Raw genomic sequence first — 16,392 nt, 5'->3', positions numbered from 1 at the left:
ATCAAATACTCACGCCTAAAATAGACATACCGAATACAAAAATAAAAACTACATAAGTCTCAAACTTTGAAATTTAAAATTAAGACCCAACCCATGTATGCTTCAATGAGCTAAATCCAATTTTCCAAATAATAATTTTTATCCAATTATTTTGAAATATTTTATTGCACCTTTTGTTTTTTCATCCCTCCATTACAGCCTACCTTTGATTAAAGCAAAATTCATGATTTTGTGATCCAAAACTCACATAAAAAGGAAAAGAAAGCAAAAAGAACATCCACATTTCCCAATTCCCTTCAAACTTCAAACTTCAAACTTCAAACAGACAGACAGTCTAGTCTTCTTTTTCTCTTCTCCTTATTGGTAGATTTCCATTTCCATTTTTCTCCTTTTTCCCAACTTCTCTCTCTCTCTCTCTCTCTCTCTTTTCCTTTTTCTCATCATCTAGTTTTGAGAGCTAATTATTCAATTTTGGTATTTTAGTATTTTTATAAAGACATAAAAAGTGCTTATTCCATTCTTTGTGCTTAATAAAGCATATCTAATGTATTAAATTTATATATAGGTCTAATTTGAATTCCAACCTTCTACTTTGTAAAAATTGAGAATTTGATCTATCTACTTTTAATTTTTTGAAATTGGTGGTCCTCATGCTTTAAAAAAATTCAATAAGTTAGTCTAGTTGTTAGTTAGTTAATACATGGAAATGAACTGTTGCTTTTTGCTAGTTTATTGTATATAAATGGTTGAACTACTTAATTCTTTGAATATAAATTATTTAAACCGATAATGTTATCCAATTAGACTATCTTCTTAATTTTCATAAAGTACAATAATCAAATTATGACAAGTTAAAGTAGAATGATTAACTTTTTTTAATTTCTATAAAGTAGAGGGATGAAATCAACAATTAAACCCTAAATAAAATTTGCTATTAAAGCTCCCAACTTTTAATTTATCTACATACCTTTATAGTTTATACATATCATGAGAGAGAGAAATAAAAAAAGGAAAAAAGAAAAAAAAGGGGGCAAAGTTAAATCACATGCAAACCACTTTCCCATACAAAAGACCAAAATTTTCCCTCACTAACAAGAAAAGCATAAACCCCCACTTCCACTTGTCCTAATATCTCACCAAATCAAACTCCAATAACTTCCCTTATATATATATAAAGCTTGAGGACTGCTGTCATAGTTTGATAGCTGATACTGATGAAACCCACCGAGCTTCAAGCTCTAAGTGTCTGATTTTTCTTTCTTAAACTCCCAGTATTTCATAGTATCCTTAAAAGACAAGAAAGATGAGAGCTGGAGTTTGTACTGTGCAACAAGCTTTAACAGCTGAGGCTGCTAGCTTGGTTAAGCAAGCACTTGGGCTAGCTCGACGACGAGGCCATGCCCAAGTCACTCCTCTTCATGTAGCTAGTGCCATGCTTGCATCTTCCACTGGTCTTCTTCGTAGAGCTTGTCTTCAATCTCATTCTCACCCTCTTCAATTTAGAGCTTTAGAGCTTTGTTTCAATGTAGCACTTAATCGTCTCCCTGCATCTACTTCTAGTCCTTTATTAGGTCCTCACCATCATCATCACCATCATCATCATCCTTCTCTTTCTAATGCCTTGGTTGCCGCTTTTAAACGTGCTCAAGCTCATCAACGCCGAGGGTCCATTGAGAACCAACAACAACCCATTTTAGCTCTCAAAATAGAATTAGAACATCTCATAGTCTCTATCTTGGATGATCCTAGTGTTAGTAGGGTTATGAGGGAAGCTGGTTTCTCTAGCACACAAGTCAAAACCAAAGTTGAACAAACAGTTTCCATGGAGATTTCTTCTTCTCCAAAAGAAAACAACACCAAACCCCAAGTTCTTGCTTCTAACCTGTCTCCTTCGATGCCCCACACGCACTCTCATGACCAAGATGTAACCAATGTTTTGAACACAATAGTTCACAGAAGGGGAAACACTGTCATTATTGGTGAGTCCGTAGCCATTGCTGAGAGTGTTGTTAGAGGAGTAATGGATAAATTTGAGAAAGGCCAAGTCTCTGGGGATTTAAGGTACCTTCAGTTCATAAGTTTCCCACTTTTGTCACTTAGAAACCTTGCTAAACATGAAGTGGAACAGAAACTTGTAGAGCTTAAATGTCTTGTCAAAAGTTATATGGCTAGGGGGGTTGTCTTATACTTAGGTGATCTCAAATGGGTTTCAGAGTTTTGGTCAACCTATGGTGAACAAAGAAGAAACTATTACAGTCCAGTGGAACATATAATCATGGAACTCAGAAGATTAGTAAGTGGAACCAAGGAAACAGGCAAATTGTTCCTTATGGGAATTGCAACTTTTAGAACTTACATGAAGTGTAAAACAGGCCAAGCTTCTCTTGAGTCAATTTGGGAACTTTATCCTCTTACAATATCAGCTGACAGCTTAAGCCTAAGTCTTAATCTTGAAAGGTAAACCATTGTTTTTGTTTTTTTTTTACCTTAGTTTTCTCCATCTTTACATATGTCCACTTATGGTAATCATGTTTTTTTTCCTGTTTTGTTGCTTTATTCCAGCTGTGATTCTCAATCTCAATATAGAAACAAAGAATCTATAGATTCCATTAGTTGGCAACTTGGTGAAGTAGAAGCAAATAAGAATCATAGTTCCTTTAGGGATAGATTGTTCAACTTTGACAAGAAGGAAGCTCAAAGTACTTCAAGTTTGCCTTCATGGCTGCAAAACTACAAAGAAGAAAGCAAAATGAACCCTTCCCATGATAAGGTATTTATCCTTACAGTTCCACTTGCATGATTAATCATTAAAACAGGTTGAGATTCACATTTTTCTTTTGGTTACTCACAGGATTCAGTGAATGTGAAGGATCTTTACAAGAAATGGAACTCGTTTAGCAGTGCTTCAACTGATAAAGATCCCTGCAACAGTGAAGAAGAAGCTCTTAATCTAAGTTGGCCAGTCATTTTTGAATCTAAAAGTTCACCTAAAGAGCACCAGTTTTATATATCCGAAAATGATTCAAAGCCAGACCTCCTCTCAAATCCGAATTCGAGCCCAAATTCGGCTTCTTCGAGTGAGGCGATGGAGGAGGATATCAATGGTCTTAATGCATTCAAGGTTGTTAATGCTGAAAACATGAACATTTTATGCAATGCATTGGAGAAAAAGGTTCCATGGCAGAAGGATGTGATTCCTGAAATTGTTAGCACCATTCTCGAATGCAGATCAGGGATGAACAAAGCTAAAAACTGGTTAAATCAAAGGGAACACAAAGAAGAAACATGGCTGCTCTTCTTAGGATCCGACAATGAAGCCAAACAGAAGATTGCAAGAGAGTTGGCAAGAATCATTTTCGGTTCACAAACCAGCTTTGCTTCCATAAGTCCGAGCAATTCCGGATCGGATTCGAATGAAGATAACAAAAGGAAAAGAGATGAATCTGGCGGCAACAGTTATGTTCTTCAAAGATTTGGTGAAGCACTGAATGAGAATCCTCACAGGGTGTTCTTGATGGAAGATATGGAACAGGTTGATTACTGTTCTATGAAAATCATTAAGCATGCAATAGAAACCGGGAAAGTTACAGTTTCAGATGGTGTTACAATTCCTGTAATGGATGCCATTGTCATTTTCAGCTGTGAAAGCTTCAGCTCATTGTCAAGAGCTTGTTCTTCGAGGAAAAGGCCAAATTGTAATGACCCAGAAGAGATCAAAGAACCAGAAATGGAGCAGGAAAAGAACCCATCTGTTTCTCTAGACTTAAACATTGCCATTGGAGATAACAGTGAAGAAGACAGTTCAAGAACTGATGATGAAACTGGGATTCTGAAACATGTTGATAAGCAAATTATTTTCAGTGTTAAAGAACAGTAACAGAAGAAGGGGACTAGTTGGCAAAACTTTTTTTTTTTTGCTTTTTGTACTTTCATTTTTGTTGCTTTAATTTGTGTCTTACTTTTTGTGTGATATATGTGTTTGGAGGGGGATAGAAAGAAAGAATCAAACTAACATGGTTTACAGTGAAATTAAGGCATAGGCATTTATCAAGGGGTTGGGGTGGACTGGAATGACATATTTAGCACTGTAGAAATAGTTACTTATAATTATTAATGTATAATTTTGTATCTTAGATCCTGTTATAGACTCTCTTTTTTCAATATTTTCAGGCTTAAAACTCTTCACCTGCTCATTTAGTTAAATTTTTATGACAAATGTTTAGATATAGGAAAGTCATCAATTTAAAAGGTTACATCAACCATCCTCGTCAGAACGCTAACTACCATAAAAATTTGGTGGTGCATACTCATTTGTAGCTTCTTTATCATCGTTTGGACATCATTTATAGAGTCCCATACAATCTATATAAAAATATATTGGAAGTAAATTCTGAGATATTTTTCAATCCATCCATTTAGTGGGTGCTTCATTTAGTTTTATTTAAGTCGGTGTTAGGATCGACTTGATTAAGCAGCAAGTAAAAAAAATAACGGAATAAATTGAGAAATTAAACACACAATTTTAACGTGGAAAAACTTCTCCAAAGAAGATAAAAAACTATGGGCAAAAATAAATTTACTATAACAGCAAAAGAATGAAGAGTACAAAAGATGAAGATAAAAACTAAACCCCGAAACCCTAAAACAAATAACCCTCAAAACGCAAATACAAAATTCTCTAAATGTGTTATGAGTTCTAATCTCTAATGGGTGTATTTTCTAATGTTGTAAAAGACCCTATTTATAGGCTAAATTAGCAAGTCAAATAAACTATGCTAATAAATGCTAAATATATTATACTAATAAATACTAAATCTTCTAGAAATAAAATATAATTTTGTTTAACTTGATTTCTAAGCAATCTCTTAGAATTTGGGTCACACAACTCTAACAGTCGGGTTCAACAGTATTCTAGGTTGACATATATCACTTTATCACCATATCTAGAGAGGAGGGAAACTCAAAGGTTGAGATAATATCCGTTCTCCTAATATGATTCTATTTTGTCTCATGGTAACCATTACATCTTCTTTCTAAAAAGTCAACTACTATCAAACAGTAATTAAGTCATTCATCACAAAGATGAATGACCTGTGGTCATGTTTACTTTTCATCAACCATGTAATGCCAATGTGAGGATATCATTTACTCATGTCTTGATCTATGAATTCCACTGTTGTGAATGATGCTACATACTACAGAAGTTGTACACTCAACGCACCAGTTTTCGGTTCCTTATCTATTCAAACTTAGGTTTTTACTTACATCAAAGTGTACGAGTCATCATACATAGTTCGCCATCCACTCAGAATTTAGGTATACCACACTATAAATGTCACAAGTGAATAAATCCATAAATGATAAACCATAAAAGTAACATGTTTTAATCTCATTCTTGATGCGGTTTTGGATGATTTATTATATAATTTAGTGAATTTGATGCTCCTAATCCTTTAATTTCATGTTTCTATAATTAGGAGAGCATAGGGAAGCAAAAGGAGCGGAAAAACGGGCCACAATTAGATAAAACGAGCTATTTTTAGGAACCACACAGCCTGGGTATTCCCACATGGGCTGAGCATACGCCTGTGTGAGCCACATGAGCTGGCCACACGCCCTTATGCCAATTCATGTCAATTTCGAACCCTGTTTCCCTAACACACGAAAAAAGCCAATTTTTAAGGTTTCTGAGCATTCTAAATTTTATAAATACACACTTGATAAACCATAATTTATACATATTTTTATTCCATGCTTAGCACATTTATGGATGATTTCTCCTCAGCTTTGGTGAATTCGATGCTCCTAATCCTTTAATTTCATATTTTATACTTAGGTGAGCATAGGAGAGTAAAAAGAGCGAGAAACAGGCCAAAAACGAAGAAAATGGGTCAATGTGGGAAATCAACACGGCCTGGACTTCCCTACACGGGTAGACCACACGCCCGTGTAGTTTTAGCAGACTCTAACACGGCCTAGACTTCCTTACACGGGTAGACCACACGCTCGTGTCTATTCAATAGCCTTTAACACGGTTTGAAGCAATCGCACACGGGCGTGTCATACAGGCGTGTCCCTGTCGAGCCCAAGTTTAGTTCTATTCGGAAAAGGCCACTCTTGAGGGTTGGGAAGCATTCTAAAGTCTATTTAAACACCAGATGAGGCACCTAGAAGTGACATACGGAGTAGAAGGCAAGGCATTACTCGAAGAAAGCCGATTGTTCCATCTCAGAAGCCGGATCCTCCTTTAAAGATCTCCCTTCAATTCCCTTCAAGAATTTTTGGGTTTTCTTTATGTTTTGTTATTACTATTCTTCTGAGATGTTTTCCATTACAAATATGAACTAAATTCCCTAAATACCTAATGGGAATGAAACCTAAGACGGATCTTGTTATTATTTTCTGAATTATATAATAAATACATGATTTGTTCTTAATTATGTGTTCTTAATTCTTGCTTTAATATTCTAGGATATTGATTCAAGTATTGATGTGCTTATTCAAATGAGTAAAAGTCCCTGTCTAAGAGTAGATCTAGCATAATTAAGCGGAGTTGATTGCACCCCTAGACATAGGGCGACATAAATCTACCGGATTAGGGTCAAACCTAATAAGAGAATCCGTAGATCGAGTTAATGCAACACTAGGGGTTTTAATTAGAAAGAGATTTCAATTAATCAACCTAGGGTTAGAAGTTGTTAGTCTCGAAAGAGATAATAATAATATAAATTAGGGATTTCTATGGATCAAGTCAAGTGAATAAATCGTCTAATTCAGAGTCAAATACGAGTGAAGTCAAGGTGGATTTTCCCTTGAGTATTGTCTAAATCAATCAATTTTCACAAAAGTAATTCCCCAATTCACTTCCTGTGCATTCTTAGTTTAGTAATTAGTTTAGATAAAACAAACCCCTTTATTTTTAGGCTAGATAATAAAAAGAAAGTTAATACTAGTACTTTTAGTTCCTTTGGGTTCGACATTCCGGTCTTGTTATAAGCTATACTACTGTTCGATAGGTGTGCTTGCATTTATCGTGATAATAGTTGATTTTCAAGTACGGTCAATTATAAATGTTGACACCATTTTTTTGATTAAAACGGGGTCGACTTGGATTTAAAAAAAAGAATGAAAATGGGAGTCGCCACCAATCCTTTTTTGACGAGGTGTGATCGGGTCACCTCAAAAAGTGGTTGTTTTTAATAAATGATTTAATTTTATTAAAACAACGATTTTGGTCTACGAAATTCAGAAAAATGAGTTCGGGAGCCGGTTACGCACGAGGAAGGATTAGCACCCTCGATACGCCCAAAATTGGTACCTAGTTGATTAATTAGTGTCTTAGTGTCGAAAATTGAAAATGTGAAGAGTTTTAAAAAATACAATCCTTAAAAGAAAATCTGATATCGTGAATTGAAACATAAGATTCTCTTGTTCCGAAGGAATATCACATCCAGCACGCTAGGACACGATACTCTAAACCATCGAAACCAATATCACCTTATAGTTTAATGAAACCATACTTTGAAGCTTTGAGAGGATATTTGGCTATTTAGTCAAACGAGAAATCGAAACCCAGCACGTTAGGGCACGTTTTCTCGATTTTTCTAAATACGAAATATTACCTTTATTATTGAAAGTTTAAAAGGGTATTTGGCCATTTGGTCGAACGAGGAATCGAAACCCAGCACGTTAGGGCACGTTTTCTCGAACTTTCCAAACGTGAAATATTGCTTTTACGAAAGAATTATTTTCGTTGGGTAATTAATATAAATTCGTGGTAAAGTGGAATAGCGAAAAATGAGCAAACAAATATGAATTTCGATATCAATGAACATAACAGAATAAAAATAAATGCATAATAAGAATGATGAGATCAGAAATAGAGGAGTAAGACAAACAAGCAATGTAAGAGAATAATAAAAGATTAATAATAATCATAATAGTAAAAATAATAATAGTAATAATAGCTAAGTGGGAAATAGTAACAGTACATTAATAAGACAAATAATATAATAATAGTGATAGCACTAAAGAAAAAAATATATATATTAATAATAGTAATAAATATAATAGTAATAAATAGAAAATAATAGTACATTAATAATAATAGTATATGTTAATATCAATAATGATATGTATAAAAAAAGGAAATAATAATATGGTAAAAAATGTGTTAATAAAAATAAAAATAGAAATAAAAATAATATTAATAATGATATTAATAATAGTAATAAAACAGAGAAAAGAAAAAATATATATATAACGATGAAAAGTAATGATAATAATTATTATAATAGTAATGATATAAAATCAATGAGGTAATAAGCAAATGGGTATAAAAAGAAACTATAATCATAGTAATAATAGTTGTAGTAATAATAATAGTAAGAAAAATAGTGATAATATAACAAGAATAGTAATATAACAAGAGAATAATAATAATAATAATAATAATAATAGTAATGGAGATAATAATAATAATAATGATACTAACAATAATATAAATAAAAATATAAACAACAAAAAAAAAGCAATAGCAATAATAATAATGGAATGAAAGTGATAATAATAATAGTAAATAATATGCAAGAAAATAAAATACAATTATAATACCATAATGTTAAATAATAAAAGAAAATACAAAAGAAAAGGACGAAAAGGGGCTAATTTGAACTCTAGACAGAAATTTGAGGCGAAAATAATAAAATAAAAAAAAGAAATGGGGCCAAATTGAATTTAAAACAAGAGTTAGGGGATAGATTCGAAACAAAAAAAAAGGAAAGGGGAGGACCTACTAGAACACGTGAATAACATGGAGGGACTAAAAGGGAAATAATCCCAACCTTTATGCGCATTATTTCAACAGGGACTCAAATGTAATTAGGAGAAAATTATGCGGCCAAATTAAAAATAATAAAAAGAAGAACAGGGGCCTAATCCAATAGCAGCGCAAAAGAGAAGGATTGGCCACATAAATAACCCATTTTAGGCGCATAGGCTCTTTTCTTTTACCCAAACGGTATTGTTTTAGTTTTATTATTTAAATCATACTTTTATTTTGAAACCATCCATGCCTTTATTTCCTTTTTTTTTATTTTTTTTCTAAACCTAGCACTTTCAGACTCCTCTATCTCTTCTCCTTCTTTTCAGCCGACAAGGCCATTCCCTGCTCGCCTGCACGCTGCCATGGCCGGTGACCGATGTTGCGGAGAATGAGCTTTTACGCTCTGTCTTCAAAGCCTCTTTTGAAGGCTAAACTTTCAGCAAACAAAGAACGAGAAAAAAAGAGTTCTTTGTCCCTTTGCCGAACTCGATTACAACGACGGAGAAATCACTCCGACGCGAGCTCAAAGGGATTCAGGTGAGCCAATTTCCTTCCTTTTAGTTTTTGCTTAAACAGATTCGCGAAGAGAAAGAAAAAAATAAAAGAAAATACAAAAGAAAAAAACTAAATAAAAATAAAAATAGAACCAAGAACACCTTTTAGTTTCCAATCTTTCTTAGATTTGCTTGTGTGCATTTTGATTTCTAATACCTGTGTTACAATCTTTCTTTTTGTAAAAAAAACAAAAACCCCCCTTTTCCAAAATACAATCCGTCCTCCTGTTCAAAATTTCTCCCTTCGGTTTTATAATCGATTACAATAACAATAAAAAATGCTCTTATTCCTCTGTTGTGGCTGCCTTTTTTGTTGTTTGTGTTTGCAGGGTATGGCCGGTGTTGGTGGTGGGGGTGTCAGACGGTATGGGACTGTTGTAGTGGAGGTATGGGGCTGTTGTAGTAGGGGTATGGGGTTTGGTATTAGTGGGCCAAAATTGGCCTACTACAGCTGCCCCTCTTTGCTCATTTTCGTGTAACGAGAATAGAGCAAAGACATCAAAAGGGCTAATTTTGCCCGGTCTTGCCGAGTCTTGACTTTTTGGTGCTCATCTTCTTCAAGTAGCCTTATTCCAACCTGCCGCGTCTTGTTGCTTCGATCCCCTCTACTGCAACTTCAGATACGCCTTGTAGCTTCAATCTACTCTGCTACGACTCCATGGGGGTGAGATTTGTGTTTCTAGTCTGCTCCACTACTATTTAGGGAGATAAGACTGGGTGTGATCTGCTCCATTACTACTTAGGGAGATAAGACCTGAAATCTTCAATCTATTCCACTGCCAAATGCAGGGAGATAGAGTCATCGGCTTCAATGTACTCCATTGTAGTCAGGGAGGTAAAATCTGCCATCTTTGATCTTCAATCTGTTCCACTGCCAAATACAGGGAGATAGAGTCTGTTTTTCAATCTACTTCCTACCAATATAGGGAGGCAGGATCTGCTATCTTCGATCTATTTCGTTGCCGAATACAGGAAGGCAAGATCTGCAATCTTCAATCTATTCCACTGCCCAATACAGGGAGATAGAGTTATCGGCTTCAACGTACTCCACTGTAGTCAGGGAGGTAAAGTCTGCCGTCTTCGACCTGCAATCTATTCCACTGCTAAATACAGGGAGATAGAGTCTGTTTTTCAATCCACTTCCTACCAATATAGGAAGGCAGGATCTGCTATCTTCGATCTATTTCACATCAATATATGAAAATAAGATCTGCTTTCTTCGATCTAATTCGCCACCAGTATTGGAAGACAAGATCTGCATCGTCGATCCACTTCCTACCAATATAGGAAGACCGGACCTGTTATCTTTGATCTACTTCACGCCAATACATAAAGACAAGATCTGCTTTCTTCGGTCTACTTCCTACCTAATACAAGAAGGCAAGATCTGCAATCTTCAATCTATTCCACTGCCAGATACAGGGAGATAGAGTTATCGGCTTCAATGTACTCCACTGTAGTCACAGGGAGGTAAAATCTGCCATCTTCGATCTGCTTCGCTGCCTAATACAGGAAGGCAAGATCTGCAATCTTCAATCTATTCCACTGCCAGATACAGGGAGATAGAGTTATCGGCTTCAATGTACTCCACTGTAGTCAGGGAGGTAAAATCTGCCATCTTCGATCTGCTTCGCTGCCAAATACAGGAAGGCAAGATCTGCAATCTTCAATCTATTCCACTGCCAGATACAGGGAGATAGAGTTATCGGCTTCAATGTACTCCACTGTAGTCAGGGAGGTAAAATCTGCCATCTTCGATCTGCTTCGCTGCCGAATACAGAAAGGCAAGATCTGCAATATTTAATCTATTCCACTGCCAGATACAGAGAGATAGAGTTATCGGCTTCAATGTACTCCACTGTAGTCAGGGAGGTAAAATCTGCCATCTTCGATCTACTTCGCTGCCAATTACAGGAAGGCAAGATCTGCAATCTTCAATCTATTCCACTGCCAGATACAGGGAGATAGAGTTATCGGCTTCAATGTACTCCACTGTAGTCAGGGAGGTAAAATCTGCCATCTTCGATCTGCTTCGCTGCCAAATACAGGAAGGCAAGATCTGCAATCTTCAATCTATTCCACTGCCAGATACAGGGAGATATAGTTATCGGCTTCAATGTACTCCACTGTAGTCAGGGAGGTAAAATCTGCCATCTTCGATCTGCTTCGCTGCCAAATACAGGAAGGCAAGATCTGATATCTTCAACCAGCTCTGCTACAAATGAGAGAGGCAAGGTTTATCTTCAATTTTTACTGATCTGTTCTCTAGGGAACATGACCTGTATAATGAACCTAATTATGCCTAATGATTAGGATGGCATGATCAAAATAAATCAAATGCTCCTAACTAGACATGTGTGAATGATATTTGAATGAATGCAGAATGTCATGAAAATGATTCCTTAATGCTTAGGTTATCATCGCTCAAAAGCTTATGTCACTAACGTGTCGCAACGCCTTCTTGACCAGCCGGCATTTCCAAAGAAACACGTAATCTGATTGCCCCCACTGTGAACATCGTAGTTCAATCCATTGTGACATAAAATTTGTACCATCAATCTCCTACTGTAACCCAATGGTAGAAAGATATGGCTTTTTTTTAATCTTCTCCTATCGTAATTCAAGGGTATAAGATTTAAATCCTTCTGGTCCCTTACATCGTTCCCAAGGTGTCGTACCAAAGACTCATGCGCAAACAAGGGCTCTCCTTCCCGAGGTAACCTCTTCCTATTGCCTGAAGATCATCACTTTCTTGTTTATTCAAGCTTTGTCACCAACATGGCGTATTGTCAATCAACGCATTTGACAACAAAAATCCAAAGAGAAAGTCTAAATTTAGACTGTTCCTTCCCAAATTTCCAACCTTTAAATTTGGAGTGTTCTAAACAATTGTCCTGCTTCAGGCTCCTATATTATTTAGAAACTTTCCAGAGTAATACGCAAAACTTCCTTCGTGAAAGTTTTATTAGTCCATTAATCATTATTCCAATGCAACATGCTTGCAAAAGATCATAACGATAGATAAAATAGAATTGATTTGAGAGCATAGCTCAAAATGAATAAACTATCAAGGATAGCAAGAATAAAAGGGGAATTAATTGGGAACACGTATCTTGAAAAAGAATGAAGTATTCCAAGAAAAATAGTATGAGGACAAGATGCCCCAGATATCGTAGCTTGAATTTCTCTGTACCAACTCTTTGAAAGACTATTCTGTGTTTGACATGTGTTTAGGAGATCTACAAGACTTTGTCGATGCCCCAAGATGCTACCTACCCTTTCCTGTTGAATCAGGTATAGCAAGATCATTACATGCCCCGATTTGATCAAAATTTGAGCTGCTCTGATCGCCTCATGCCCCAATTTGATCCAAAATTTGAGTCGCCCTTTTTTTAGGGTTTTCAACTCAAGCCCCTTTGGTCTCAAGGCGCCCTTTGCGGGTTTTCACCTTGGCCTCTCCTTTTTTCACTCATTTTTCTTTTCTTCTTTTTCATTAATTCTCTTTTTTTTTAAGTGAAGTATTTGTTCCTTGAATCAAAATTCTCAAGATTAGGCAAGTTCTTACCATCTATCTTGGTCAATACCTACACTCTCCCAAATAAAGCCTTCCACATAAGGTCCTTCTGGCTTGACATCCACTTTCTTCTGAAGTCCCCTTTGTATGGGAAGGATCTTCTTTGATATCGGGTCCCCCTTGTGGAATTCTCTGGAGCAAACCTTGTTTTGGTGAACTCATACCATTTGCTTTTGATACATTTGACCATGATAGATATTTTGAACATTCCTCTCCAACCAGGATTGGATCCAAAAACTCAAAGAGAAGGAAATCTCGACCTCAATAGGTGAAACCGCAATAAGCCCAAAAAGAGGGCGTTGCCCTGAGAGAGTTTTTTTGGCGATATGGTGTTAATCTTGAACAGACTGCAAACTTCTTATATTTTACTCTTGTTCAAATTTAGTGCATTGTCAAATATGATTCTTTTCGACTTTTCGTGATTTTTCAAAAATTTTGCTGTCAACTTCGTGACATTGGCATATGAAGCAGCTTTTTCCCGTGAAGATAAACTGATGACCGCCAGACCTTTTTTTTTGGCGAGATCGACCTAATAACCTTCATGCCCCACATGGACTCCATTGATTTTTTGTAAGGTGGAATCTGTTTTCACCTTGTTCTACCCTCCTCAATAAGTACGGAGATAGGCCACAATCTATGTCATCTTCGAAGTCATGAGATTCCTCTAAACACATGTCTCGCTCAAAAGGAGATTCTGAGTCTGTAGCAGTGTCATTCATGTCGTTGATATTCAGGGACCTGTTGTTGGTGCAAAAGAATATACAAAGAATATACAAAGAATGTATGAATTTAAGAATAATTATCTGTACAGTATAATTATGAATGAATGAATGATTTTGGAGAAAGAATGAAAGATTTAAAAATAATTATTCATAAAGAATGAAAGAATATTAGCTCAAAAATGATCGCAAAGATGCATTTTATTAAAATAACGACGTTCAGACATGAGCCTATTTCACAAAAAAAAAAATTCATATTGCTTCAGGCTAAAAGCAACAAGTTTGTTCTGAATATTACTCTAAGTAGGCTCTAAATACTACAGAGACTTCTTTTACAGTCTGATTTATTTAGAACACTTCCAAGTTTATGAGGGCAGACATCTGACAAAGTTCCCTCTTCAGTTGTGTCTTCATGCATGTCATTGATGTGAACACTTCCCAATATCTATTCATACATCGTATTCACCTTATTGTCAATCATGATTGGGTAGCAAATTTTCTGCAGTAGATGAGTCACCCAACTTGACAATACCCATGTTGATGAGTTTTTCAACTAGTTTTTTGAAGGTGATGCAATTCTCTATTGAGTGCCCTGTAATTCCTGGTTTCACTCTAGGTTCTTGTCTCAATGAGCCTTGTTGGTTAGCGACCATTTTTCTTGGCTGATTCACCGTAATTGGTTTTGAATAACCCTTGCTATATGTACTCGTGTTGTTCACCTCATTGTCTTTGTTCTTTGGGGTTGATCTCTTGATGCCTTCTTCCGCATCTATCTTCCCACTTCTTACTGCATTTTCAATCATTTCACCAGACATCACTACATCTGAGAAGCTCATGGTAGCACTTCCTAACATGTGGTTAATGAACGGTGCTTTCAGAGTGTTGATGAAAAGCATCGTGGTTTCTTTCTCTAAAAGAGGTGGCTGGACCTGTGTCGCGACCTCTCTCCATCTTTGGGCATATTGCCTAAGGCTCTCACTTTGCTTCTTTTCCATGTTCTGCAATGTGATTCTATCGGGTGTCATATCTGTCACATGGTTGTACTGCTTTATGAAAGCCTGTGCTAAGTCCTTCCATGAATGGATGTTGACGTGACTTAACTGGTTGTACCACTTAGCTGCAGACCCGATCAGACTGTCCTGGAAGCAGTGGATCAACAGTTGATCATTGTTGATGTATCCTATCATTCTTCGACAGAACATAGTTATATGAGCTTCAGGACAACTAGTCCCGTTGTACTTTTCAAACTCCGGCATTTTAAATTTGGGAGGGAGTACTAGATCAGGTACCAAACTCAAGTCCTTGGCGTCGACTCCACAATGGTAGTCGGTGTTCTCCATGGCTCTAAATTTCTCCTCTAGCCATTTACATCGGTCCTCAAGTTGTTTTGACAAGTCCGTTTTCGCTTTCTCCATCTCTGCCATGTTATCGAGATCAGGAAACACGAGGTTGGTAGGATTATCACCGGGATTAGAACCCGAGCCTATTGGAAAGTTCATCGATGCCGGGGCACCGACCTGGTATTGAGATCTAATGGTAACAGGTGCCCTCTGCGGGTACACCTCTGGTTGCGCTTGGATGTTAGTTGGGGTGAAACCTAGAGGATAGGCAGGGTCATCGTGATCATCCCCAGCATCAACTAAAGGGCCTTTTCCTTTGTCATTCCTTCCAGTCAATAACTGCTTTAATTGGTTCATCACAGTGTTCTGGGATTCTAACATGTCTTGCTGGATTTTTTTCAGTCGTTCGTGCATCTGATCTTGCATCTCTCGTTGCAACTGTTCCAATCTTTCCAACCTTTGATCCATTGCTTTCGTTTGGCGACAAGTACCGTAGTGATATTTGATTAGATTTTTGTTGGTTTCCAGGGTAACTGAAATAATTTTACCTAGTTAGGGTCACTTCGTGAAAGTCTAATGCATATGATGCAATGTAATGCAAATGCATGAAATGAATGCCGAAAGAAACGTTGATTCTTGGTTCAATTCTATTAGAACAACTGGAATAGAAAACAAATCTATTTACATAAAGCAGATATATATATGGCTTTGCCGTCATAGGCGGGGACATTCGATCCTCTTCTTCATTCGAGCGTTAAGATAAATCTCCCGAACTCTTCAAAAGGGACATCCCTTCTATCTCTTTTTTCTTTATCTGGGCCGCGACTCGTTACTCATTCATCTTTGTGATGCTCGTTGGCTTCTCTTTAAAAAGTTTAGCGGTTCTCGAATAATCTTTATCATCTTGAGTCTTCAGGCAATGAGGCAAAGTCGTATAGTCCTCTACTAAACTATCATCCTTCTTTTGTTATATCTTCTCGGACCGTATTAGGACAACCGTATCGTCATCCACTTTATCAAGAAACCCATTTTCTTATGACAAGCTCTCTATTTAGCAATTGAACGTGAATCAACACCTCTTTTTATGATGAAAATGCAATGCAATCATAACAAAAAGAAAACATGTTAGTACAAAGCAAAAGCAAGCCAGAATAAATAGAACACCTATTTGGGTGAATACTAGGGGTTCGAAGTGGTTCTACCTAGGGTGGGCTCCTAAGGTTCACTACATGGGGTTTGGTTCTAAAGTAAGGGTACCTGAACCAGCAGATTCCTCGATCCTCACCCATTATAGGCTCATATGGACCGAGTTCAGTTCAGGGGAATACATTTCCCTATGGCCATGCGGAGATGAAAATCTCACGAAGACATAGGTACGGAT

General features: G+C 36.5%; 1 protein-coding gene across 1 annotated transcript; it reads left to right on the top strand.

The window, feature by feature from the left end:
• The first annotated feature begins 1,093 nt into the window (after positions 1–1,093).
• LOC107933247 (protein SMAX1-LIKE 3) lies at positions 1,094–4,143 on the top strand. Its single transcript, XM_016865406.2, has 3 exons — positions 1,094–2,457; positions 2,563–2,770; positions 2,852–4,143. The coding sequence occupies exons 1-3, from the start codon at positions 1,304–1,306 to the stop codon at positions 3,875–3,877; spliced, it is 2,388 nt and encodes a 795-aa protein (XP_016720895.1). The 5' UTR covers positions 1,094–1,303; the 3' UTR covers positions 3,878–4,143.
• Positions 4,144–16,392: the final 12,249 nt, after the last annotated feature.

Source organism: Gossypium hirsutum, chromosome A13 (genome assembly GCF_007990345.1).
Source record: "Gossypium hirsutum isolate 1008001.06 chromosome A13, Gossypium_hirsutum_v2.1, whole genome shotgun sequence".
NCBI classification, from domain to species: domain Eukaryota; kingdom Viridiplantae; phylum Streptophyta; class Magnoliopsida; order Malvales; family Malvaceae; genus Gossypium; species Gossypium hirsutum.
This window is presented reverse-complemented; position numbering and strand designations above follow the sequence as displayed.

What these genes read in the sequence shown, in the direction of transcription:
- LOC107933247 (XM_016865406.2), top strand. Translation starts at nt 1,304, where the DNA reads ATGAGAGCTGGAGTTTGTACTGTGCAACAAGCTTTAACAGCTGAGGCT. An exon ending in CTAAGTCTTAATCTTGAAAG is followed by an intron (nt 2,458 to 2,562) that starts GTAAACCATTGT and finishes GCTTTATTCCAG; the next exon opens with CTGTGATTCTCAATCTCAAT. An exon ending in TGAACCCTTCCCATGATAAG is followed by an intron (nt 2,771 to 2,851) that starts GTATTTATCCTT and finishes GGTTACTCACAG; the next exon opens with GATTCAGTGAATGTGAAGGA.